The 26,657-nt window shown below is 42.6% G+C and overlaps 1 protein-coding gene across 6 annotated transcripts in view; it reads left to right on the top strand.

Annotated features, from left to right (window-relative positions):
* arhgef3 (Rho guanine nucleotide exchange factor (GEF) 3) overlaps positions 1–26,657 on the top strand; it is a 131,811-nt gene that overhangs the window by 93,711 nt on the left and 11,443 nt on the right. For 2 of the 6 annotated variants that reach the window (XM_014166000.2, XM_014166002.2), the window contains 3 exons: positions 13,859–13,966; positions 17,656–17,832; positions 26,276–26,338. In XM_014166000.2, the coding sequence (XP_014021475.1) occupies positions 13,859–13,966; positions 17,656–17,832; positions 26,276–26,338 (348 nt within the window). Of the gene's footprint in view, positions 1–6,305; positions 6,326–6,428; positions 7,018–13,604; positions 13,697–13,858; positions 13,967–17,343; positions 17,492–17,655; positions 17,833–26,275; positions 26,339–26,657 lie in introns of those variants that run through there. The other 4 variants (XM_014166005.2, XM_014166001.2, XM_014166004.2 and 1 more) reach the window with 4 other exon arrangements.

The following is a 26,657-nucleotide window of genomic DNA, read 5'->3' as shown; positions in this document are numbered from 1 at the left end:
CTTCACTCTGCACTTCATCAGGCTCAAAGGATTACTCAACCCTGCCAGACAAGCTTGACTGAGCTGAGCTCCCTCAGCGTTCAGAACTCAGACCATAGAAATGACATCTATCGGACTCACATCCAGGTTTCCAATACTTTCTATAGAAACGTGAATTTGTCTTGTGTTCCCTCATTCCATGTTGTTTGAAAGTCACTTTCAGATGAATACAGGTGCCAGAGGGCAGGATTTTGTACAGGCATGGGGTGTGAGGAGTTATCATGGTCTGCTCTGACTGACATGGATCTGCAGAGCTGCCATTTGATCTCTCTGGTGGGTGGAAGGTTATCATAAAGGTCATGTATTAATAGTGTACCTTCAGAACACCATCAGATCAGATTTTCCTTTCTCACCGTTAACAAACTGACACAGGGTTCAATCAGGACCAGAAAGCCTGACTGACTGACTGACTGACTGCTCTAGTATGTTGTTTAATAAAGGGGGGGGGGAACATCACACGCTAAAAATAGTCTTGGAATATCTAATAGATCTTTGTTAACCCTGATGAAGGCTGGAAAAAGCCACAAAAGGCTATTGGATAACATACTGTAATCATCACACATCCTTCCTGCTATTCACACTTATTTTTTTAATCACACATAATTTACCCACTTTGGGGGAAATCTGGTTAGCAGACGTACATAAAGAAATATATATATATATATATATATCAAATAAATACGGCTTTGCTTATAACCATTATGTATAATGAATGTTGTTTTTTGAAATATAACAGCTGAGGTCAGATGTTTATCAGCAGTGGGCCTGTAGGATGCTTGAGAAGAGTATAAACAATATATCAAAGTCTCTGAGATATCACATATATTTGCCAACAATCATACAATTCTTTTTTTTTTTTTTTGATTAGCTGTATTAACATAACTTGATTTGTGTATTGATTGTCCATATTGACACTTTAGAGTTCACACTGACCAGCTAGTCGAGTCAAGTCCTATTGAAATGTGATACTGAGAGCTGGATGGATACTATTCTGCCTTTAAACAGAGTCGTTGACCCGTGTAGCAGTCCTGACATCTGACCGACACACAAACAGACACAGCCCCCCCCGGCTTGTCTATTTTGCAGTCTACTCATCATCAGCTTCCTCTTCTCCTCTCATCTCAACTCTTTCTCCACCTGAAAACAGGATGTAATCGCAGGCTGAATCTAGCACGTCACCTCAGCACGTCATTTCCTGTCACAAACTCCTGTCACGAACTCAGATACCTCCTGCGCCTCTACCTGTTGTTTTCGGCCTGTTGTTTCCGAAATTGTATTTATTGTTATTCTGTTCATAAGAGTTTGTGTCAACACCTGCTACCAGATAGCTAGCTAGGTTGTAATGGAGCCCGCTTTGCCTGGAATAGACAACGAACATTTCCAGCGCTGTAGAAGCTATGTTTATTACGTTCTCGTCCGGGACAATATTGACCATCTGGAGTTCCCTTGTGGCTATTGTTTGCTTGCGGAGGATTTTAGGAATGAGGTGGCTATCCTGAGCAAGCAAATTTCTATTCTGCACACACTTATGGAACTTTCTTGTTCTCAACTCCTGTACCTATGAACTAGAGTTGCAGTGCATTCGGAAAGTATTCAGACCCTTTGACTTTTTCCACATTTTGTTACTTTACAGCCTTATTCTAAAATGTATTGTTTTTTTCCGTCATCAATCTACACACAATACCCCATAATGACAAAGTAAAAACAGGTTTTTATACATTTTAGCAAATATATCTTAAAAACACAGTGCAGTCAAAAACTGGATTTCCGGTTTTTTTATCTACATTCAGTGGCCAATTTATTACGTCAATCAAAATGGTTCGCTCCTACAGGCAGTGAGTCACGTGGCCGTGGCTTGCAAGCAGGCAGACAGTCGTCAAGGCATTCAGTTACTGTTCGATTGAATGTTAGAATGGGCAAAACGAGTGACCGACTTTGAGCATGAAATGAGCGTCGGTTCCAGTATCTCAGAAACGGCCGGCCTCCTGGGCTTTTCACACACAACAGTGTCTAGGGTTTACAGAGAATGGCGCGAGAAATGAAAAACATCCAGTCTGCGGCAGTCCTGTGGGCGTAAAAACAGCTCGTTGATGAGAGGTCGAAGGAGAATGGCAAGAATCGTTCAAGTTAACGGGCGGGCCACAAACAGGCAAATAACGGCATCTCAGAACGCACAACTCGTCGGTCCTTGTCACGGATGGGCTATTTGCAGCAGACGACCACACTGGGTTCCTCTCCTATCAGCTAAAAACAAGAAGAAGCGGCTCCAGTGGGCATGCCATCACCAACACTGGGAAAACATCGCCTGATCCGACGAATCCCGGTTACTGTTGCGTTATGCTGATGGCAAAGTCAGGATTTGCGGTGAGTCCATGGCCCCATCCTGCCTGGTGTCAACGGTACATGCTCTACCAACTGAGCTACACAGGACCATAATGCTCTTTTAGTGTAAGAGCTGTTTGAAAAGACCGCCTGAAATTTCAGCCAGTTGTGGTGGGATGGGGTTTTGGCCTGCCTGGTGACATCACCAGGCAGTAAATTAGTTAAAGACCAATAAACCTCTGCCATTAACAGTTTATTTTTCCCCATTACACCCTTCCCACTCAGACCACTCCCAGACAGTCCTAGCTTAGTTCTAGCTTGAGAAATTGCTCACTGCTAAGAAGTTATTTTTGTTTCTTTTTGACCATTTTTAATTGAAAACAATCACAGTAAGGTACTTAATTGTTACCCAGAAATGGTTTGATACTGTGATAAAAATGGCAGCAAACGGCTGCATTGGACCACACTTCAGGTAGGAGAATGGTTAAGCAAGAAATTACAGAAAAAGTGACTCAAAAAGGGATTGACATGAATACCCTGTAGTTGTTATGAATATTAAGAAACTGCAAGTTCCCAGCAGATGTAGTTCTACTACTGTATGGTGATGCAAAGAAAAATGTCAATCCTCGGGTGGACAATAAAGTGATATTATATTCTACTCTATTTTACTCATGTAGTGTGCTTCAACACCATGCTCACAGTGATGCCAATGACTGCCAGAGGGCTGGTCCATTGTAGAAGTACACTAATTAGAACAGGTCCCCATGTTGATCTTTTATTAGATGGAACACCATCACAACAAGTTCAACTGGGTCACTAGGCACTGGCACAATATGACACATGAATAGTATAGTTCTAATTCTTGGTAGTTGTACCTATTCTTTCCTCTCGAGCTCCTTTTGAGTTATCATATCACCTACTGTATATCATGTTTGTATTTGTGCCGTCTGACTGTACCTGCGTTTTATCTATTGACCTATTTATTAGACTGATTGCAGAACAAACAGGAAGCTGTAGATTGGACAAAAACAGTTTGGACCGAGACATAATCCAGGGGTCAGTGAGTTATCCTATAAAGTCCCCAGCCAGGCAGCCAGGTCAGGATAGACCGACTATTTTCTTTTGTCTGATTTTGGGTACCCTGAGGAAGGCACAGTGATGCCGAAACGTTGGTAAATACCCATGAAATTGCTGGGAGATTATACATGGAGTGTGCGACTTTTTTTATTTTGATAGTTTATAGTTTATTCGCCGTTAGTCAGCACCTCCACACAAACTATCATTCTGGGTGTGCGCCAACTCGTGTTTTTCTTTTCTTTTTTATGATGCTGATAAAGACAGCAAGGCCCAGATTCACAAAACACTTCTTATGCAAAAACTTAAGAAGCTTCTTAAGAGAGAAAAAAAAAGATAGTTTGTAATTGCAATACCTCAACAATATCTTAGGATTTAATGATTTTCCTACGAACTTCTCAAATATCTTCTTACAAATCTTCTTAAGATGTTTGTTACTAGGCAACCGTTTTAGCTATCTACAGTTGAAGTCGGACGTTTACATACACTTAGGTTGGAGTCTTTAAAACCACTCCACAAATATATTGTTAACAAACTAGAGTTTTGGCAAGTCGGTTAGGACATCTACTTTGTGCATGACACAAGTAATTTTTCCAACAATTGTTCCAACAATTGTTTAATTATTTCACTTATAATACACTGTATCACAATTCCAGTGGGTCAGAAGTTTACATACACTAAGTTGACTGTGCCTTTAAACAGCTTGGACATTTACAGAAAATTATGTCATGGCTTTAGAAGCTTCTGATAGGCTAATTGACATAATTTGAGTCAATTGGAGGTGTACCTGTGGATGTATTTCAAGGCCTACCTTCAAACTCTGTGCTTCTTTGCTTGACATCATGGGGAAATCAAATGTAATCAGCCAAGACCTCAAAAAAAAATGGTAGACCTCCACAAGTCTGGTTCATCCTTGGGAGCAATTTCCAAATGCCTGAAGGTACTACGTTCATCTGTACACACAATAGTATGCAAGTATAAACACCATGGGAACACGCAGCTGTCATACCGCTCAGTAAGGAGACGCGTTCTGTCTCCTAGAGATGAATGTACATTGGTGCGAAAAGTGCAAATCAATCCCATAACAACAGCAAAGGACCTTGTGAAGATGCTGGAGGAGACAGGTACAAAAGTATCTATATCCAAAAGTAAAACGTGTTCTATATAGACATAACCTGAAAGGCCGCTAAGCAAGGAAGAAGCCACTGCTCCAAAACCGCCATAAAAAAGCCAGACTACGGTTTGCAACTGCACATGGGGACAAAGATCGTACTTTTTGGAGAAATGTCCTCTGGTCTGATGAAACAAAAATGTGGTGATCCTAACTGACCTAAGACAGGGAATTTTTACTCAGATTAAATGTCAGGAATTGTGAAAAACCGAGTTAAAATGTATTTGACTAAGGTGTATGTAAACTTCATACTTCAACTGTATCTAGTGAGAAATGGCAATCTTGTTTGCAAATGTCTTACTAAGATTACTGTTCTAAAATATGTTCTTGGGTTTAAAATAATCAATACGGAAACTTTCAGATGAAGTTTGTGAGTGAATTAAACATGTTAAATTACACTTCACTGAGTGACAATATGAAAGCCAGTGTTTGTTTACAGGCAGGCAGTACCTTTAGGGGTGAGAACTGCTAGGGCCTGGGCTCGTCCACACATGCACACTCTTACACACACACACACACACACTTTCCTCACCACTGGCTTTGTCCCTAGCCTACACACTTCCCTGGTCTGTTAGGAAAACACAAAGCCAGGAACTCCTCAGCCCTCCAGAACAAAGACTTAAAACTGGGATCAATTTCTTGTTGGCTGGAACAAGAGCTGCATATGTTTTGTGCTTCAGGGGAGCCACTTGCGATTGACTAATAGTTGTTGTTTTCCGTCCTTTAATACAATCATTACTTAACCAAGTCATAAAATGCAACATGCAAGGGAAGGCAAGGCACCCCACCTCTGCTCACTGAAACAGAAGCTGCTGCTGTTCATGGCGAGCTACTAGGGGATTGAATTAATACATGTTGTTGTCTCTGCTTTTATCTCAAAAATAATTACTGTACCAAATCATAAAAGGAAACATGTAAGACAAGGAACCCTATGTGGAGGCATCAGATTTAGGTTTATCTCAAGACTTTGAGACAAGTATTTGACTCTGATGTGTGCCACAGAAAGTATTTGACTCTAGTGACAAAATTAAGGAAATTAAAAAGGGGGGGTGGGGTTCGGCAAGGCCATTTTCTTGCCTGCCAAAGTGCCCCCCCTTCTAATTTCCTTAATTTTGTCACTAGAGTCAAATACTTTGTGGCACACATCCGAGTCAAATACTTTCTATAGAACAAACTTCTTGTCAGGATAGGCTACCGAAATGAATAATTAATGTATGTGTGTTATATTAAACATAGAGGAGGGAGTAAAATTTAGGCAAGCAATAAACATTTCAGAACAACTACTAGTCGAATAAGACATGGGGGAGATGCCGATTTTTGGCAAAGAGATTTATTGCTATACTAATGCACTTGAATCAAATAGCCAAACCGAAAACTGCAGACATTACGAGTGGCACCCCCGCGATCAAAACGCCATAAAAAATACAATGAAACGCAGCCTAACGTGATCATTGACAGCTGCCTTGAAGAACACAAATTTAAAAAATGCTTTCTGCTACTAAGATCAGTGAAATGTTGGCTAAACTGAACGGAGTGAAGAGCAAAAATCTCAACGAGCAAGCAAATCGCAGCAATGAAGAATTGAGTGTGTGCGCGTTCAGGTGAAAGGGGATTGTGGCAAGGGGGGAGATTTTCTGCACAATACCTGTTACTTGCAAAGAGAGAGGGTGGAGCTCTTCATTCTGCTTCTGATCCTTGTTCTAACTTTTCGCTTAACAGGTATGGACCCGGAATTTAATCGAGCGTCTGACCAATTACACTAGACTTTAGTTCTGGGTTAACCGACATTACTCTTAATAGGATAGCTGGCTTTCCCATAGTGCACAGAACACACTGAAGTTATTAGAACAGGGTAGCGGAGAGGTGTGCGTGAGAGTCTATCATGACAGAGGATATGTTCCAAATGGCGCAAATTGAAAAACGGATGCACCTGCAGAGCATTTAAAAGTATAAGCACATTGGCCTAACGCATGGCTGGGCACATTCTGCAGCTAGGGTTGAGCTCTATTCAGATCGGATGTGGGTAAGGAGATATTTCTCTCCAATGCGCGACGCCCTCACTCGCTCTCTGATCCTGAGTGCAATTTACACACTGAGCGCATATAGTAGGAGGATTTCGCTCCTGGCAGTCGCAGTTTCCACAACAGCGGAGTAGGCGCGCACAACTCGCCTGGGATGAGTTGGCAGTTTACACTACTTGAACTTTACTTCTCGTAGCCCTGGCGAGCACCGTAACTGCTGGAAGACGTGCATGTGACTGCCCTGCTGCGTTTATAACCTCCGTGGACTGGGAAGGTGACAGCAGCATGGTGGCCAAGGATTACCCTTATTACCTCGTCGTGAAGAGGATGAACTGCTCACTGGAGGTGCAGACAGTTAGCAGAAACATCCATCCGGCTAAAGAAGTGGAGGTAGGGAGTTTAATTTGCGATATAATTTATCGATTGCATTCAATTGTTGCAGTTTGTACACGGTGAAAATGTATTTTCGCGCATGTATGTACTTGCACACTAAGTGGAGGCAGACAGTTTATAGGACATACACTGCAATACTACTTTGTTGCGCGTTTGTTGTGGATATTTAATCAAACTGTTTAAAAAATGTGGAGTCCTAAGGAATACATTTAATCTTTTATGAAATGTTGACTAAACAATATAGTGAAGTACCACGATAGAGCACATTTAATGCCACGCTGCACTGGTTTGGAAGATTTCACAATTTTTCAAGTAAAACAAATAAATACATAAAGGAAATGTCATGATATAGGAGTAAATTACATGAATCGCATTGGTAGTGTTATTATTGCTTTTTAAGTATGGAGTATTTTTTTGTGTGTGTGTGCCAGTCAAAGTTTGGACACACCTACTCATTGAAGTGTTTTAGTTTATTTTTACTATATTCTACATTGTAGAGTAATAGAAGACATCAACACTATGAGATGACACATGGAATAATGTAGTAACCAAAAAAGTATTAAACAAATCAAAATATATTTTAGATTCTTCAAATAGCCTCCCTTTGCCTTGATAACAGTTTTGCACACTCCTGGCATTCTCTAAACCAGCTTCACCTAGAAGGCTTTTCCAACAGTCTTGAAGGAGTTCCCACTTATGCTGAGCACTTGTTGGCTGCTTTTCCTCTCTGCAGTCCAACTCATCCCAAACCATTGCAATTGATTGTGGAGGCCAGGTCATCTGATGCAGTACTCCCTCGGTGAAATATTTACATTTCCTTGGTGAAATGGACCATACACAGCCTGAAGGTTTGTTGGGTCATTGTCCTGTTGAAAAACAAATTATAGTCCCACTAAGCGCAAACCAGATGGGATGGCGTATCGCTGCAGAATGCTGTGGTAGCCATGCTGGTTAAGTGTGCCTTGAATTCTAAATAAATCACAGACAGTGTCACCAGCAAAGCACCCCTACACCATCACACCTCCTCCTCCATGCTTCATGGTGGGAACCACACATGTGGTGATAATCCGTTCACCTACTCTGCATCTCACAAAGACACAGTTTTTGGAACCAAAAATCTAAAATTTGGACTCATCAGACCAAAGTCCAGATTTCCACCGGTCTAATGTCCATTGCTCATGTTTCCTGGCCCAAGCAAGTCTCTTCTTATTGGTGTCCTTTAGTAGTGGTTTGTTTGCAGCAATTCAACCATGAAGGCCTGATTTCATGCAGTTTCCTCTGAACTGTTGATGTTGATGTGTCTGTTACTTGAACTCTGAAGCATTTATTTGGGCTGCAATTTCTGAGGCTGGTAACTAATGAACTTATCCTCTGCAGCAGAGGTACCTCTGGGTCTCCCTTTCCTGTGGCGGTCCTCATGAGAGCCAGTTTCATTATAGCGCTTGATGGTTTTTGCGACTGCACTTGAAGAAACTTTCAAAGTTCTTGGAATTTTTCCGGATTGACTGACCTTCATGTCTTAAAGTAATGATGGACTGTTGTTTCTCTTTGCTTATTTGAGCTGTTATTGCCATAATGTGGACTTGGTCTTTTATCAAATAGGGCTATCTTCTGTATACCACCTCTACCTTGTCACAACACAACTGATTGTCTCAAATGCATTAAGAAGGAAATAAATGAACTTTTAACAAGGCACACCTGTTAATTGAAATGCATTCCAGGTGACTACCTCATGAAGCTGGTTGAGAGAATGCCGATAGTGTGCAAAGGTATCATTAAGGCTACTTTGAAAAATCTCATAAAATATATTTTGTTTAACACTTTATTTTTTTTGGTTACTACATGATTTAATGTGTTATTTCATAGTGTTGATGTCTTCACTATTATTCTACAATGTAGAAAATAGTAAAAATAAAGAAAAACCCATGAATGTGTAGCTGTGTCCAAGCTGGTGTTGTATCTCTCTAGAGCCTCGTCTATCTACACAACGGGAACAAAAGTATGTGGACACCTGCTCGTCGAACATCTCATGTCAAAATCATGGGCATTAATATGGAGTTGGTCCCCCCTTTAATCTTATAACAGGCTCCACTTTTCTGGGAAGGCTTTCCGCTAGATGTTGGAACATTGCTGCGGGGACTTGCTTCCATTCAGCCATGAGCATTAGTGAGGTCGAGCACTGATGTTGTGCGATTAGGCCTGGCTTGCAGTCAGTGTTCCAGTTCATTCCAAATGTGTTCGATGGGGTTGAGGTCAGGGCTCTGTGCAGGCCAATCAGTTTCTTCCACACTGATCTCGACCAACCATTTCTGTATGGACCTCGCTTTTTGCATGGGGGCATTGTCATGCTGAAACAGGAAAGGGCCTTCCCCCAACTGTTGCCACAAAGTTGGAAGCACAGAATCGTTCTAGAATGTCATTGTATGCTGTAGCGTTAAGATTTCCCTTCACTGGAACTAAGGGGCCTAGCCCAAACCATGAAAAACAACCCTAGACCATTATTCCTCCTCCACCAAACTTTATAGTTAGCACTATGCATTGGGGCAGGTAGTGTTCTCCTGGCATCCACCAAACCCAAATTCGTCCGTCGGACTGCCAGATAGTGAAGCGTTTTTCATCACTCCAGAGAACGAATTTCCACTGCTCCAGAGTCCAATGCAAGCAAGGTTTACACCACTCCAGCCGACACTTGGCATTGCGCATGGTGATCTTAGGCTTGTGTGTGGCTGCTTGTCCATGGAAATACATTTCATGATGCTCCTGACGAACAGTTCTTGTGCTGACGTTGGAACTCGCTGAGTGTTGCAACCTAGGACAGACGATTTTTATGTGCTACCACTTCAGCACTCTGCGGTCCCGTTCTGTGAGCTTGTGTGGCCTACCACTTAGCGGCTGAGCTGTTGTTGCTCCTAGACATTTTCAATTCCCCACAACAGCACTTACAGTTGACCGGGGCAGCACTAGCAGGGCAGAAATTTGACTAAAGGACTCGTTGGAAAGGTGGCATCATATTGCATGACTGTGCTACCTTGAAAGTCACTGAGCTCTTCAGTAAGGCCTTTTGTACTACCAATGTTTGTCTATGGAGATTGCATGGCGATGTACTCAAATATATATACCTGTCAGCAACAGGTGTGGCTGAAATAGCCGAATCCACACATTTAAAGGGGTGTCCACATACTATGTGCGTAATATATATATAGTGTATCTAATCTACAGTTGTGGCCAAAAGTTGAGAATGACACAAATATTAATTTTCACAAAGTCTGCTGCCTCAGTTTGTATGATGGCAATTTGCATATACTCCAGAATGTTATGAAGAGTGATCCAATGAATTGCAATTAATTGCAAAGTCCCTATTTGCCATGCAAATGAACTGAATCCCCCCAAAACATTTCCACTGCATTTCAGCCCTGCCAAAAAAGGACGAGCTGACATCATGTCAGTGATTCTCTCGTTAACACAGGTGTGTGTGTTGACGAGGACAAGGCTGGAGATCACTCTGTCATGCTGATTGAGTTCGAATAACAGACTGGAAGCTTCAAAAGGAGGGTGGTGCTTGGAATCATTGTTCTTCCTCTGTCAAACATGGTTACCTTCAAGGAAACACGTACCGTCATCATTGCTTTGCACAAAAAGGGCTTCACAGGCAAGAATATTGCTGCCAGTAAGATTGCACCTAAATCAACCATTTATCGGATCATCAAGAACTTCAAGGAGTACAGTTCAATTGTTGTGAAGAAAGCTTCAGGGTGCCCAAGAGTCCTGGCTCTTGCTGGACTTTGTCTCCTAAAGTTGATTCAGCTGCGGGATCGGGGCACCACCAGTACAGAGCTTGCTCAGGAATGGCAGCAGGCAGGTGTGAGTGCATCTGCACGCACAGTGAGGCAAAGACTTTTGGAGGATGGCCTGGTGTCAAGAAGGGCAGCAAAGAAGCCACTTCTCTCCAGGGAAAACATCAGGGACAGACTGATATTCTGCAAAAGGTACAGGGATTGGACTGCTGAGGACTGGGGTAAAGTCAATTTCTCTGATGAATCCCTTTTCCGATTGTTAGGGGCATCCGAAAAAAAGCTTGTTCGGAGAAGACAAGGTGAGCGCTACCATCAGTCCTGTGTCATGCCAACAGTAAAGCATCCTGAGACCATTCATGTGTGGGGTTGCTTCTCAGCCATGGGAGTGGGCTCACTCACAATTTTGCCTAAGAACACAGCCATGAATAAAGAATGGTACCAACACATCCTCCGAGAGCAACTTCTCCCAACCATCCAGGAACAGTTTGGTGACGAACAATGCCTTTTCCATCATGATGGAGCACCTTGACATAAGGCAAAAGTGATAATAACTAAGTGGCTCGTGGGAACAAAACATCGATATTTTGGGTCCATGGCCAGGAAACTCCCCAGACTTTAATCCCATTGAGAATTTGTGGTCAATCCCCAAGAGGCAGGTGGACAAACAACAAAAACCCACAAATTCTGACAAACTCCAAGCATTGGTTATGCAAGAATGGGCTGCCATCAGTCAGGATGTGGCCCAGAAGTTAATTGACAGCATGCCAGGGCGGATTGCAGAGGTCTTGAAAAAGAAGGGTCAACACTGCAAATATGGACTCTTTGCATCAACTTCATGTAATTGTCAATAAAAGCCTTTGACACTTATGAAATGCTTGTAATTATACTTCAGTATTCCATAGTAACGTCTGACAAAAATATATAAAGACACTGAAGCAGCAGACTTTGTGGAAAGTAATATTTGTGTCATTCTCAACTTTTGGCTACGACTGTACTATCAGTTGATTTTTAAGGCAGCCTTCCGCACCTCTCTGATTCAGAGGTGTTGGGTTAAATGCGGAAGACTCATTTCATTTACTGCATTCAGTTGTACAACTGACTAGGTATCCCCCTTTCCCTCATCTCTCCCCTGTAAAGATCAACAACTAAGTGACTGGCATTTCACTGATGGGATGCTGCTGATGATGATATTGATTGGCACATGAACAGATTGCAGAGCCCGAGGTCCTATCGCTAATATCAGTTAGTCTATGGTGGTCTATGGTGGTTGGATTGCATAAGAATAATTTTTAAACAACATATTGAGTTCACAGTAATGAATCTCTGCTGAAGTCATATTCCCTACATAGTGCAAATAGGGGACTTAGGTGCCATTTGGGATTCAGCCTAAGTAAGCAAGTAGTGTTTGATTAAACTGGGAATGGATCACGTTTTGAGTAGATGATAGATACTGTTCAAATTGACACCATTTGTAAAGTCTGATTTGTACTGCCACTCACTTCTCTCCAGTTGAAAGAATATAAGGGATGGATATACATGGATGGATGGATGGATGGATATACCAACATAGTGTCTTAATCGGCCCGAACAGCTTCAAAGCACCCCTGCATAGATTCTACAAGTGTTTGGCACTCTATTGGAGGGATGCGACTCCATTCTTCCACCATCCTTTGGTGTTTTGTTGATGGTGGTGGAAAATGCTGTCTCAGGCACTGCTCCAGAATCTCCCATAAGTGTTCAATTAGGTTGAGATCTGATGACTGACACAGCCATGGAATAGGGTTTACATCGTTTTTCATGCTCATCAAAGCATTCGGTGATCACTCGTGCCCTGTGGATGGGGGCATTGTCATCCTATGGGGCCATAGCCATGGTAGCCAAAAGAATGGCCTGCCCAGCATTTTTATACATGTCCCTAAGCATGGTGGGATATTAATTGCTTAATTAACTCAGGAACCACACCTCATTTACTCAAGAGTTTCCATTATTTTGGCAGTTACCTGTATCTTGTAAGAGTCCCAATGGTCCTGCTTTTTTGCTGCATAGCCAGACCGCGTGTGTGTGTCTGTAAACGTGTGAAGCAGGCATGTGTGAATTGTGACGAGAGGGTACCCAGTCTGAAAAGACTGTGTTCCCAGAATACTGATCAAATAGTGACGTCACAAGGAGAAGGGAGAAATGGAGGATGGGAGAATAGTGATAATGCTGCTGCCAAGGTGGTTTTGCAGGTTGCAGATATTTTCTGACTGACTGCAGCAACTGGAGTTCGGATCTTATCTTCTAATGTTATCCTGATGGAGTGCTGCGGAAGGAAACAAAGGCATTCTAAACCTCTTCTCCCTGCTGTAAGGTCAAATCATCTGTCGCGATACGAACAGGACACTGAAGCCAAGGCACAGCCTGAGAAACCTGCAGAGGTGACGACGAGGGAGGGAATGAAGAGGGGATGGGGAATCATAGAAAAAGGGGAACGTGCACATCTCACTGGTTAAGATGCTGGAGTTGCGGGCAAGACATCCTTCATTTCTCGCTCACCTACCGGCAACCTGTGTCTGTGTTCTGATTACAGGAAACCTTGTACGTTTGACTGACTCTGTATACTGTAATCTTGAGGGGCACCGAGGAGAGAAGACCTTACATGTTTTTGGATGTGTGTAGATGGGACAGGGGTAACCCCTGGTTGACGGTGCAACAGCTGGTCAGGAAGGCTGAGGCTCCGTGGTCGTGGCGGGGGGGGGGGGATGGAGAGAGGACTAGGTGCGACGAGGATTAATATTATCCTCTTAGTCTCAGATCTGGTCAGTACTGCTGGTTCACCTAAACTGGCTCCAGTCTTGAAGATTTGGTGTTGATGGGATCCAATGGAGATTGTGACGCAGAAGGTATTAACTACTGTGACTCCACAAACCTGCATGTTTAATCTGCACCACCTTTTCTTTCTTCATCTTTCCTGTTTTTTTATTTTATTTTTATCTGCTGTCTCCCCACTGCCATTTTAACACAGTCAGATACAAACAATCACAAAGTGTCTTTGGTCTCTCTAGGAGCCCTGTAACAAGCGGGTGAAGCCTCTTTCTCGGGTTACATCGCTGGCCAACCTCATACCCCCAGTCAAGGCTGCACCTCTGAAGCGGATCGGACAAACACTGCAGGTATAACACTACACCACCATTATGGTCTACTGAAATAACTATTCTGACAAATACGAGCACAGGACAAAACACTACAGATAAAGTGTTAAATATCATTGGTAACTTTTTTTAGCCTGAAGGTATGAGGCATTATGATGCAGAAATAATGCATTGTTAGACTTGTCATGAGTACAGTTCCTTCAGAAAGTATTCATACCCCTTGACTTTTTCCAAATTTTCTTTTGTTACAGCCTGAAATAAAAATGGATTAAATTTAGATTTTTGGTCCCAGGCCTACACTTGATACCCTATACCCTCAAAGTGGATTTTTTTTTTTTTTTCTTTTCAAAATGTTTACAAATGAAATACAAAATGAAAAGCTGAAATGTCTTCAGTCTAAGTATTCAACCCTTTGTTAGGAGAGCCTCAATAAGTTCAAGATTACACATTTGCTTAAAAAGTCAGTGCATTCGGGAAGTATTCAGACCCCTTGACTTTTTCCACATTTTAAAATGGATTGTTTTTATTCCTAATCAATCTACACACAATACCCCATAATGACGAAGCAAAAACCGGTTTAGACATTTTTGCAAATGTATTAAAGATACAAAACTATCACATTTACATAAGTATTCAGACCCTTTACTCAGTACTTTGTTGTAGGACCTTTGGCAGCGATTATAGCCTTGAGGCTTTTGTATAACGCTACAAGCTTGGCACACCTATATTTAGGGAGTTTCTCCCATTCTTCCCTGCAGATCCTCTCAAGCTCTGTCAGGTTGGATGCGGAGCGTTGCTGCACAGCTATTTTCAGGTCTTTCCAGAGATGTTCAAGTCCGGGCTCTGGTTGGGCCACTCAAGGACATTCAGAGACTTGTCCTGAAGCCACTCCTGCGTCGTCCTTGCTGTTTGCTTCCTGTTCGAAGGTGAACCTTCACCCCATTCTGAGGTCTTGAGCGTTCTGGAGCAGGTTTTCATCAAGGATCTCTCTGTACTTTGCTCTGTTCATCTTTCCCTTGATCCTGACTAGTCTCCCAGTCCCTGCCTCTGAAAAACATCCCCACAGCATGATGCTGTCACCACCATGCTTCACCGTAGGGATGGTGCCCAGTTTCCTCCACACGTGATGCTTGGCATTCAGGCCAAAGGGTTCAATCTTGGTTTCATCAGACCAGAGAGTCTTGTTTCTCATGGTCCAAGTCCTTTTTAGGTGCCTTTTGGTGAACTCCAAGTGGGCTGTCATGTGCCTTTTACTGAGGAGTGGCTTTCGTCTGCCCACTACCATAAAGGCCTGATTGGTGGAGTCCTTCTGGAAGGTTCTCCCATCTCCACAGTGGAACTCTGTCAGAGTGACCATCGGGTTCTTGGTCACCTCCCTGACCAAGGCCCTTCTCCACCGATTGCTCAGTTTGGCCATGCAGCCAGCTCTAGTAAGAGTCTTGGTGGTTCCAAACTTCTTCCATTTAAGAATGATGAAGGCTACTGTGTTCTTGGGGACCTTCAATGCTGCAGACATTTTTTTGGTACCCTCCCCCAGATCTGTGCCTTGACACAATCCTGTCTCGGAGCTCTACAAAAAATTCCTTCGACCTAATGGCTTGGTTTTTGCGCTGACATGCACTGTCGACTGTGGGACCTTTTACATAGACAGGTGCCTTTCCAAATCATGTCCAATCAATAGAATTTTCCACAGGTGGACTCCAATCAAGTTGTAGAAACATCTCAAGGATGATCAATGGAAACAGGATGCACCTGAGTGAGCGCAATTTCAAGTCTCATAACAAAAGGGTCTGAATACTTATGTAAATAAGTTATTTCTGTTTTTTTTTAACAAATTATCAAAAATGTCAACCTGTTCACTTTGTCATTGAGGTATTGTGTGTAGATTGATAAGGAAAACAATTAATTTAATGCGTTTTAGAATAAGGCTGTAACGTAACAAAGTAAAGGGGTCTGAATAATTTCCGAATGTACTGTAAGTTGCATGGACTCACTCTGTATGCAATAATAGTTTTTAACATAGTCATTAAAAAAATTCTCATCTCTGTACCAATCACATAGTTCTATCTGTAAGCTACCTCAGTTGAGCAGTGAATTTCCAACACAGATTCAACCACAAAAACCAGGGAGGTTTTCCAATGCCTCGCAAAGGGCCGCTCTTGGTAGATGGGTTAAAATAAAAAGCATACATTGAATATCCCTTCAAGCATGGTGGAGTTATTAATTACACTTTGGATGGTGTAGCAATAGACCCCGTCACTACAACGATACAGGCGTCCTTCCTAACTCAGTTGCCAGAGAGGAAGGAAACCGCTCAGGGATTTCACCATGAGGCGAATGGTGACTTTTAAAACAGTTGGCGTTTAATGGCTGTGATAGGAGAACTGAGGATGGACTCCACAATACTATCCTAAATGACAAAGTGAAAAGGAAGCCTGTACTGAATACAAATATTCAAAAACATGCATCCTGTTTGCAATAAGGAATTAAAGTAAAACTGCACATAATGTGGTAAAGAAATTAACTTTATGTCCTGAATACAAAGCGTTGTGTTTGGGGTAAACACAACTGAGTACCACTCTTCATATTTTCAAGCATAGTGATGGGTGCATCATGTTATGGCACTAGGGAGTATTTTAGAATAAAAAGAAACGGAATAGAGCTAAGCACAGGCGAAAACCTGGTTGTCTGCTTTCCAACAGATACTGGGAGACAAATTCACCTTTTGAGCAACACAATAAGCTAAAATGCAAGGCTAAATATACACTGGAGTTGCTTACCAAGACAACTTTGACTATTCCTGAGTGGCCTAGTTACAGTTTTGACTTAAATCGTCTTGAAAATCTATGGCAATACTTAAATGGCTGTCTAGCAATGATCAACTTGACAGAGCTTGAATAATTTTTCGAAGAATGTGCAAATATTGTACAATCCAGGTGGGCAAAGCGAGAGACTTGAGACTTTTCCAGAAAGACTCTCAGCTGTAATCACTGCCAAATGTGATTGTAACATGTATTGACGTGAATACTGTAAATGAGGTATTTAATTTGTACATTTGCAAAACGTTCTAAAAACACTTTGTTCACTTTAATTACAGTGTATTTGTGTGGATGGGTGAGAGGGAAAGAAATGAACTTAGGCTGTAACATAACAATGTGGAATAAGTCAAGGGGTATGAATACTTTGTGAAGGCACAGTATGTATTAATGTCTTATCTCATAATGACTAAAAGACAGCCATTTGAGTCAATGCAATTGAAATTATACCACGTGTCTACAAAAACATGAATGGCGTGATTGGCCGACCTAGAAGGCCCAGCCATAGCCAGCTTATCTGTTATGTTCTAAGTCCAAATCAATCACTTTCCCAGACCATCATCCACTAAGTACGCCAGCCCTCATCTGACCTGTGTATGATGTCTGCTGTAATGTGTTGTGTTCTGGATTATTCTGACCTCACTATCGTCACACAGTGTTTGAATGGAATAGCATTACAGAAAGGATAATCTAGACAATAGTACAGTAACATACAGATATCAGACACAAGGTAAGTGGCATATGAGAACAAATGTGTTGGTATGGTCTTTTTTATATCCTTCCTAGTTGGTGGTATCCTATGAAGGACAATTTTTCTAATATTTGTCTTTTCATACTCTTCACTCACACAGGACCACTCACCTTCCTGTGTGTCTCTCTCTCTCTATTCCGCAGCGTTCCATCAGCTTCCGCAGTGAGAGTCGGACAGAGTCGGTCATGCCTCCCAGACCATGGACGCGGCCGGCCCCGCCTGCCAACACCAAGCGGCGTGACAGCAAGCTGTGGAGCGAGACCTTTGACGTGCGACTTGGACACCAAATGCTGTCGTCCAAGGAGATCAATCGCCAAGAGGTGAGGAAAGCTTTTCAACAGGGGTAGTACGGGAGGTTACTATGTAAGAGCACTGCTACTAACACTAGGGTAACCTTGTCTCCAGAGAGCCGGCTTATGGACGAGACTATCAGGGTTACAAAAGGAGTACACAGTTACTATCAGAGGAATAGAAATACTGTCAGACTTGTATATGCACCTGTATAGTTTATTGCATAGTTTTGGCTGGAAGGTTTGTCTGGCTTTGACTTCAACTGACATTAAAATGGAGGCCATGTCATAAACATTTAGAATAGCATGGCTATTGCAAGGATGTGCGTCTCCTAGAATGCATGGAGACCTTAGATTGAGGGCCCATAGCAAAATCCAAAACCAGAGAGGGAAAATCCCTAGATCCTAGTCCAGGGATGGGCAACTGGCGGCTTTTTATAGGCCCATGGATCAATTTCCAAAAACCCGACCCCAAAACAATTTAAATATATATTTTTAGGAACTCAGTCAGTCTCTCAACTTACTGTTGAGAGTTAGAATGGTAGTATACACAAGGTGACATTTTAATCAGTAGTTTTTCTCATTATGTAAGTCACTCAATAAGCTATGTCGGCTAATGATTTTTTTGCCAGCTATCTAAACTTGTAGTAATGATGTCTGAATACCGTCTGGGCAATCAATCAGGACATGTGACCAGGGGCAATGACCTCGAGGGGGCCCCCATTGATATCATATTAACATGGCATAAGTCATGGCAATATGTGTAGAATTGTAGAAAATTTGCTTTAAAATGGCAACATTTTCTCTCCGTCCCATAGCAAAATGTGTAGAATTACCGGAAATTAACATTTTAAAACAAAACAAATTGCATTGCACGCAAATCTCACTTAGGGCCCCCAAAAGGCCAGGGCTGGCCCTGGCTACTGGTATAATGCATTTAGTTAAAGGTCTAGTGCAGCCGTTTTTATCTTGATATCAAATCATTTCTGGGTAACAATTAAGTATCTTACTCTGCTTTCAAGTAGCCCTTTACACTGGTACGGGTCGAAAATGGCAGATTTGGGCATTAATAGCCGTGTACATTGGATTATAGTGGCTGTACAGTAACATGCTATACATGACGTCAGAGGTCTGGCCCTGCACTTCCAAGCGCTGCATGGGTTTTGACTGGCAAACGTACTGAATTTGAGCACCGCATGCAACAAGAAGTTGACCCCATCCCTCCCGGTAACTGGGCAACTTTTGCAACAAAAAAATGTCAGAGGGAAATGCTGTAAATTTAAGAACATTTTATTTTGAAAGATGAGACTTTGAGGATTATAATAAATACCGATTTGATGTCGTACAAGCTAGCGAAAAACATGTGCGCTTCCCGTATCCAAATCATCATTGTCACCATTTATGATCACTATGTCTGATGTACAGTTGCAAGATTACATGTCGTCATAACCTGGGTTGTTCCGAACAGAATGAGCCTATTATTATTTTTATTTGTGAAGAACATTTTCCTTGGCACATGCAACTGAAGGCACTGATGACTCCTTTCTATGCGCACCAAAGTTACCATCTGTTTCTCTGAATTGCCTTGTGATAGCCTAACACTGTAAGATCATATTTTATAATTTAGCTAGTCATGTTGGCAATAGAGCAAGCTTTCAAATCATGCCCAACTGACCCAGATTGTGATTTATATTGGTCTGTTTTTGGATTGCGTAAACAACAGTAATTGTGTACAAGTGTGCTTGCTAGGAGAGCTCAAAAAATTACCTTTTATAGTTGAAGACTATTCTTTGAGTCATAAAAGTGCATTGAAATTGCTTCGGAACTGTGTACATTTTGGAGAGGTGTGTGTGTGGCCACTTGGGAGACACCAGTTAGTCCTCTCACTCAAACCCTTGTCATTTTGTTTGTCTTATGTTGCACCTACCCCACATTTTCAGATTTCGTTATCAACAAATACGGCAAAGTACAGTAAATCTAAAATGCACATAAAATCAACAGCGTAATGTTTTGGATTCAGGGCTCCATTGAAATGTAGACTATCTAAATAGGCCAATTCCCACGAGTGTAAAGTGGTCAAAAATAGGTTCTTAGCAAAGAGCAATTTCTTGAGCAAGAATTTTGCTAGGATTGTCTGGGAGTGATCTGAGAAGGGAAAACTGAAAACTAGTTGTTATTGGCTGAAAGTTTGGAACAAATGTTCTGCCTAGTGATGTCACCAGGCAGGCCAAAACTCCATCCTACCAAAACAGGCTGACATTTCAGCCTGTCTGAAATGTTAGCTAGCTGCCTATCAAGCTAGTGGGGTTTCTTGAGGGCTTGAAAGCAGCCCGCGACACGGTTAGCCATTGTGGCTGGGACCGTGGATTGTCCTGGGTTTGTGGCTGTCTAAATCCCTGCTGTTTTTTTGTTGTGTTCAATCTTCCCTGTGACCTGCCCTGTCTCTAACTGCGAGGGGTAACCGCGTAACCTACGTTGCCTGCTACCATGACAAAGACCAAAGCCAGCGGGAGTACTGTTGAGGACAGTGGGGTCTCTATCACAGTTGAAGGATCTTTTAAACTAATAACAATTGTTCTACAAGCAGAATCGACAGTGTTTTGACGATTCAAATAATAGATGACCTGACTAGAGAGATCCAGGACCTGAAAAACAGGACAAAGTGAGGGAAATTCTCTGAGAAATTGAAGATTGACCACCAAAAGATTGAGGTGGAATGCGCCCACAGGACTGGAAAAATCACCACCGGCCCAGGTGACAGGCCCAGGCCGATAGTGGTCAAGTTCCTGAGGTTCAAGGACAAGGTAGCTGTTCTGGAAAGAGCCAAGAACTTAAGATCAAATCAAATGTATTTATATAGCCCTTCTTACATCAGCTGATATGTGAGAAGTGCTGTACAAAGTGATGTACAGAAACCCAGCCTAAAACCCCAAACAGGAAGCAATGCAGGTGTAGAAGCACGGTGGCTAGGAAAAACTCCCTAGAAAGGCCAAAACCTAGGAAGAAACCAGGCTATGAGGGGTGGCCAGTCCTCTTCTGGCTGTGCCGGGTGGAGATCATAACAGCACATGGCCAAGATGTTCATAAATGACCAGCATGGTCAAATAATAATATTCACAGTTGTCGAGGGTGTAACACGTCAGCACCTCAAGAGTAAATCTTTTCATAGCTGATCATTGAGAGTAACTCTGCCAATCCTGCTGTCTCTAGAGAGTTGAAAACAGCAGGTCTGGGACAGGTAACACGTCCGGTGAACAGGTCAGGGTTCCAAATCCGCAGGCAGAACAATTGAAACTGGAGCAGCAGCACGGCCAGGTGGACTGGGGACAGCAAGGAGTCATCATGTCAGGTAGTCCTGAGGCATGGTCCTAGGGCTCAGGTCCTCTGAGAGAGGACACCGGATAAGAGATATATATATATATATATATACACACACAGACTGACCCTAGCCCCCTGACACAAACTACTGCAGCATAAATACTGGAGGCTGAGACAGGAGGGGTCAGGAGACACTGTGGCCCCATCCGACGATACCCCCCGGACAGGGCCAAACAGGAAGGCTATAACCCCACCCACTTTGCCAAAGCACAGCCCCCACACCACTAGAGGGATATCTTCAACCACCAACTTACCATCCTGAGACAAAGCCGACTATAGCCCACAAAGATCTCCGCCACGGCACAACCCAAGGGGGGCGCCAACCCAGACAGGAAGACCAAGTCAGTGACTCAACCCACTCAAGTGACGCACCCCTCCTAGGGACGGCATGGAAGAACACCAATAAGCCAGTGACTCAGCCCCTGTAATAGGGTTAGACGCAGAGAATCCCAGTGGAGAGAGGGGAACCGGCCAGGCAGAGACAGCAAGGGCGGTTCGTTGCTCCAGAGCCTTTCCGTTCACCTTCACACTCCTGGGCCAGACTACACTCAATCATAGGACCCACTGAAAAGATGAGTCTTCAGTAAAGACTTAAAGGTTGAGACCAAGTCTGCATCTCTCACATGGGTAGGCAGACTATTCCATAAAAATGGAGCTCTATAGGAGAAAGCCCTGCCTCCAGCTGTTTGCTTAGAAATTCTAGGGACAATTAGGAGGCCTGCGTCTTGTGACCGTAGCGTACGTGTAGGTATGTACGGCAGGACCAAATCGGAAAGATGGGTAGGAGCAAGCCCATGTAATGCTTTGTAGGTTAGCAGTAAAACCTTGATCAGCCCTTGCCTTAACAGGAAGCCAGTGTAGGGAGGCTAACACTGGAGTAATATGATCAAATGTTTTGGTTCTAGTCAGGATTCTAGCAGCCGTATTTAGCACTAACTGAAGTTTATTTAGTGCTTTATCCGGGTAGCCGGAAAGTAGAGCATTGCAGTAGTCCAACCTAGAAGTAACAAAAGCATGAATAAATTTTTCTGCATCAATTGTGGACATTAAGTTTTTGATTTTTGCAATGTTACGTAGAGGGGGAAAAAAGCTGCCCTTGAAACAGTCTTGATATGTTCTTCAAAAGAGAGATCAGGGTCCAGAGTAACGCCGAGGTCCTTCAGTTTTATTTGAGACGACTGTACAACCATCAAGATTAATTGTCAGATTTAAAAGGAGATCTCTCTTGTTTCTTGGGACCTAGAACAAGCATCTCTGTTTTGTCTGAGTTTAAAAGTAGAACATTTGCAGCCATCCACTTCCGTATGTCTGAAGAGGAATGTATATCTTCCACAACAAGGACTATCCTGAAGCTGTGGGCTAGAAGAGGAAAGAACTGATCCCAGCCATGAAAGCTGCCACTGCACGTGGGGACATTGCTTACATCCACTATGACAGGCTCATTGTCCACCCTCGCTTCCAGAAGCCTGGAAGGGATGAGAAAGCCAAGCCTATGGGTTCGTAGCTTCAACCCAGCAGCGCACGCACACACACAAATATATATTAATCAAATAGTATCTCTTTGTTTGCTCTTGTGTGTTCCTTCCAAACACCACAACTTTAGTTTCATCTGTCCACAGAATATTTTGCCAGTAGCGCTGTAGAACATCCAGGTGCTCTTTTGTGAACTTCAGACGTGCAGTAATGGATTTTTTTTAGACAGCAGTGGCTTCTTTCGTGGTGTACTCCCATGAACACCATTCTTGTTTAGTGTTTTACGTATCGTAGACTCGTCAACAGAGATGTTAGCATGTTCCAGAGATTTCTGTAAGTCTTTAGCTGACACTCTAGGATTCTTCTTAACCTCATTGAGCATTCTGCGCTGTGCTCTTGCAGTCATCTTTGCAGGACGGCCACTCCTAGGGAGAGTAGCAACAGTGCTGAACTTTATCAATTTATAGACAATTTGTCTTACCGTGGACTGATGAACGTCAAGGCTTTTAGAGATCCTTTTGTAACCCTTTCCAGCTTTATGAAAGTCAACTATTCTTAATCTTAGGTCTTCTGAGATGTCTTTTGTTCGAGGCATGTTTCACATCAGGCAATGCTTCATGTGAATACCAAACTCAGATTTTGTGAGTGTTTTTTATATTGCAGGGCAGCTCTAACCAACATCTCCAATCTTGTCTCATTGGTTGGACGCCAGGTTAGCTGAGTCCTGACTCCAATTAGCTTTTGGAGAGGTCATTAGCCAAGGGGTTCATATACTTTTTCCAACCTACACTGTGAATGTTTAAATTATGTATTCAATATAGACAAGAGAAATACAATCATTGGGGTGTTATTTGTTTAAGCACACTGTGTCTATTGTTGTGACTTTGAGGAAGATCAGATAAAATTGACAAATTTATGTAGAAATACAGGTAATTCCAAAGGGTTCATTCTTTTTCATGCAACTGTATTTTAGCCATTTCTGAGACTCTCACTTAAATAATTAATTTGATGATACAGCAGTAGCAATACAAGGATATAACATCTATAGAAGAGACAGAAATGCTTATGGGGCATGCATTTTATTGCATGACATAAGTATTTGATACATCAGAAAAGCAGAACTTAATATTTGGTACAGAAACCTTTGTTTGCAATTACAGAGATCATACGTTTCCTGTAGTTCTTGACCAGGTTTGCACACACTGCAGCAGGGATTTTGGCCCACTCCTCCATACAGACCTTCTCCAGATCCTTCAGGTTTCGGGGCTGTCGCTGGGCAATACGGACTTTCAGCTCCCTCCAAAGATTTTCTATTGGGTTCAGGTCTGGAGACTGGCTAGGCCACTCCAGGACCTTGAGATGCTTCTTACGGAGCCACTCCTTAGTTGCCCTGGCTGTGTGTTTTGGGTCGTTGTCATGCTGGAAGACCCAGCCACGACCCATCTTCAATGCTCTTACTGAGGGAAGGAGGTTGTTGGCCAAGATCTCGCGATACATGGCCCCATCCATCCTCCCCTCAATACGGTGCAGTCGCCCTGTCCCCTTTGCAGAAAAGCATCCCCAAAGAATGATGTTTCCACCTCCATGCTTCACGGTTGGGATGGTGTTCTTGGGGGTTGTACTCATCCTTCTTCCTCCAAACACGGCGAGTGGAGTTTAGACCAAAAAGCTCTATTTTTGTCTCATCAGACCACATGACCTTCTCCCATTCCTCCTCTGGATCATCCAGATGGTCATTGGCAAACTTCAGACAGGCCTGGACATGCGCTGGCTTGAGCAGGGGGACATTGCGTGCGCTGCAGGATTTTAATCCATGACGGCGTAGTGTGTTACTAATGGTTTTCTTTGAGACTGTGGTCCCAGCTTTCTTCAGGTCATTGACCAGGTCTTGCTGTGTAGTTCTGGGCTGATCCCTCACCTTCCTCATGATCATTGATGCCCCACGAGGTGAGATCTTGCATGGAGCCTCAGACCGAGGGTCATTGACTGTCATCTTGAACTTCTTCCATTTTCGAATAATTGCACCAACAGTTGTTGCCTTCTCACCAAGCTGCTTGCCTATTGTCCTGTAGCCCATCCCAGCCTTGTGCAGGTCTACAATTTTATCCATGATGTCCTTACACAGCTCTCTGGTCTTGGCCATTGTGGAGAGGTTGGAGTCTGTTTGATTGAGTGTGTGGACAGGTGTCTTTTATACAGGAAACGAGTTCAAACAGGTGCAGTTAATACAGGTAATGAGTGTAGAACAGGAGGGCTTCTTAAAGAAACCAACAGGTCTGTGAGAGCTGGAATTCTTACTGGTTGGTAGGTGATCAAATACTTATGTCATGCAATAAAATGCAAATTAATTACTTAATCATACAATGTGATTTTCTGGATTTTTGTTTTAGATTCCGTCTCTCACAGTTGAAGTGTACCTATGATAAAAATTACAGACCTCTACATGCTTTGTAAGTAGGAAACACTGCCGATTTTGCAGGTTATCAAATACTTGTTCTCCCCACTGTATATAGAGCCATTATTGCATGGAACTCCATTCCATCTCAAATTGCTCAAATGGACAGCAAACCTGGTTTCAAAAACAGATAAAGCAACACCTCACGGCACAGCGCCTATCCCCTATTTGACCTAGATATTTTGTTTCTATTGATACGTAGGCTACGTGTGCCTTTTTTTGTAGATTTTTTTAAATTTTTTTTTATTTTTTATTAATGTAGTTCTGTCCTTGAGCTGTTCTTGTCTATTAATGTTCTGTATTATGTCATGTTTTGGGTGGACCCCAGGAACAATAGCTGCTGCTTTTGCAACCGCTAATGGGGATCCTAATAAAATACCAAAATCATCCTCTGAGGTAATGGCAAGCAATTTTTAAACTGTCTGTTTGAGATACAAGTTTTGAGTTTGTGTTTTTGTGTGTGTTCTCTCCAATTTATGCTTTGGCCACATACGAGTATAGGGTGAGTCAACAAGATTATTTGGGTATGAGTTAACCTCACTTTTAAAAGTTAGTATTCTGTTTTCACTGGACAGTTACTGTAAAGAGGAGCAGCAGGAGTGGGTGGAGGGGCTCCATTGATTCTCCATCTGGTTCACCACTCTACCAGGGCAGAGCATAGTCAGAGGGGAGAGTCTAGACTACAGGATCAAATGCTATATAACTCCACCGTTTTCACAGTTCAAATTAGTTAGGCCTGTCTGAAAAAACATGCCCTCCACACAAACTGGGACTCCACCTCCCAGGCCACGCAGAGTAGACATCAAAGGACAGTGGAAATGGAATAGGGTGTTTTTTTTTTTTTAAATAATCCATCTGTTCACTAGGATGTATTCAGGGGTCAGTGGGGTCCTGTGTTTTCTTCTGTGTGCGCACAACAGAAGTCTGGTGGCGAAGTCTTGTGGCTTTAGAGAGGTGACGCGTTGAGCGCTTTAGATTAGTCTGTCACTGTTGTGAAACGCATATTTCATATTGACTCCTTTTTCTAGAAAAAGATTGCATTTTTTATTTTTTTTTATCTTTGAAGGTGATGCATGAATTGTTGTTTCTCACAGATGTTTGTCTACGTGGAGACCCTTGTTTCACCGTTCTCTCGTTATCTTCTGTCTTCCTCTTTGTGTTTTGCAGGCGATCTTTGAGCTTTCTCGAGGGGAGAAGGATCTCGTTGAGGATTTGAAGCTGGCCAAGAAGGTACAATCTGCTTTTCCAATAAAGATAATTTCCCTTTTCGTTGAGCGTGTCACAGCTGAGTTATTCTACCCTGCTGATCAGCCAGGCTCCAGTTTCCCCTGCGCGCTGACAATCACACACTTGAGACCCCTGTGGAGTGTGTGTGTGTGTTTTTGACCATTACAGTAGATGTACAACAATATGCCAACAGATGTTTAGTCTATTTTTAAGTCTAATACTGTTGCGAAAATATATTTTGAATCTGATGGAGATGTCCCATTTTATTAAACATTTATTTAACTAGGCAAGTTAGTTAAGAACAAATTCTTATTTTCAATGA

The sequence above is a fragment of the Salmo salar genome, chromosome ssa22, assembly GCF_905237065.1.
Source record: "Salmo salar chromosome ssa22, Ssal_v3.1, whole genome shotgun sequence".
NCBI lineage: Eukaryota > Metazoa > Chordata > Actinopteri > Salmoniformes > Salmonidae > Salmo > Salmo salar.
This window is presented reverse-complemented; position numbering and strand designations above follow the sequence as displayed.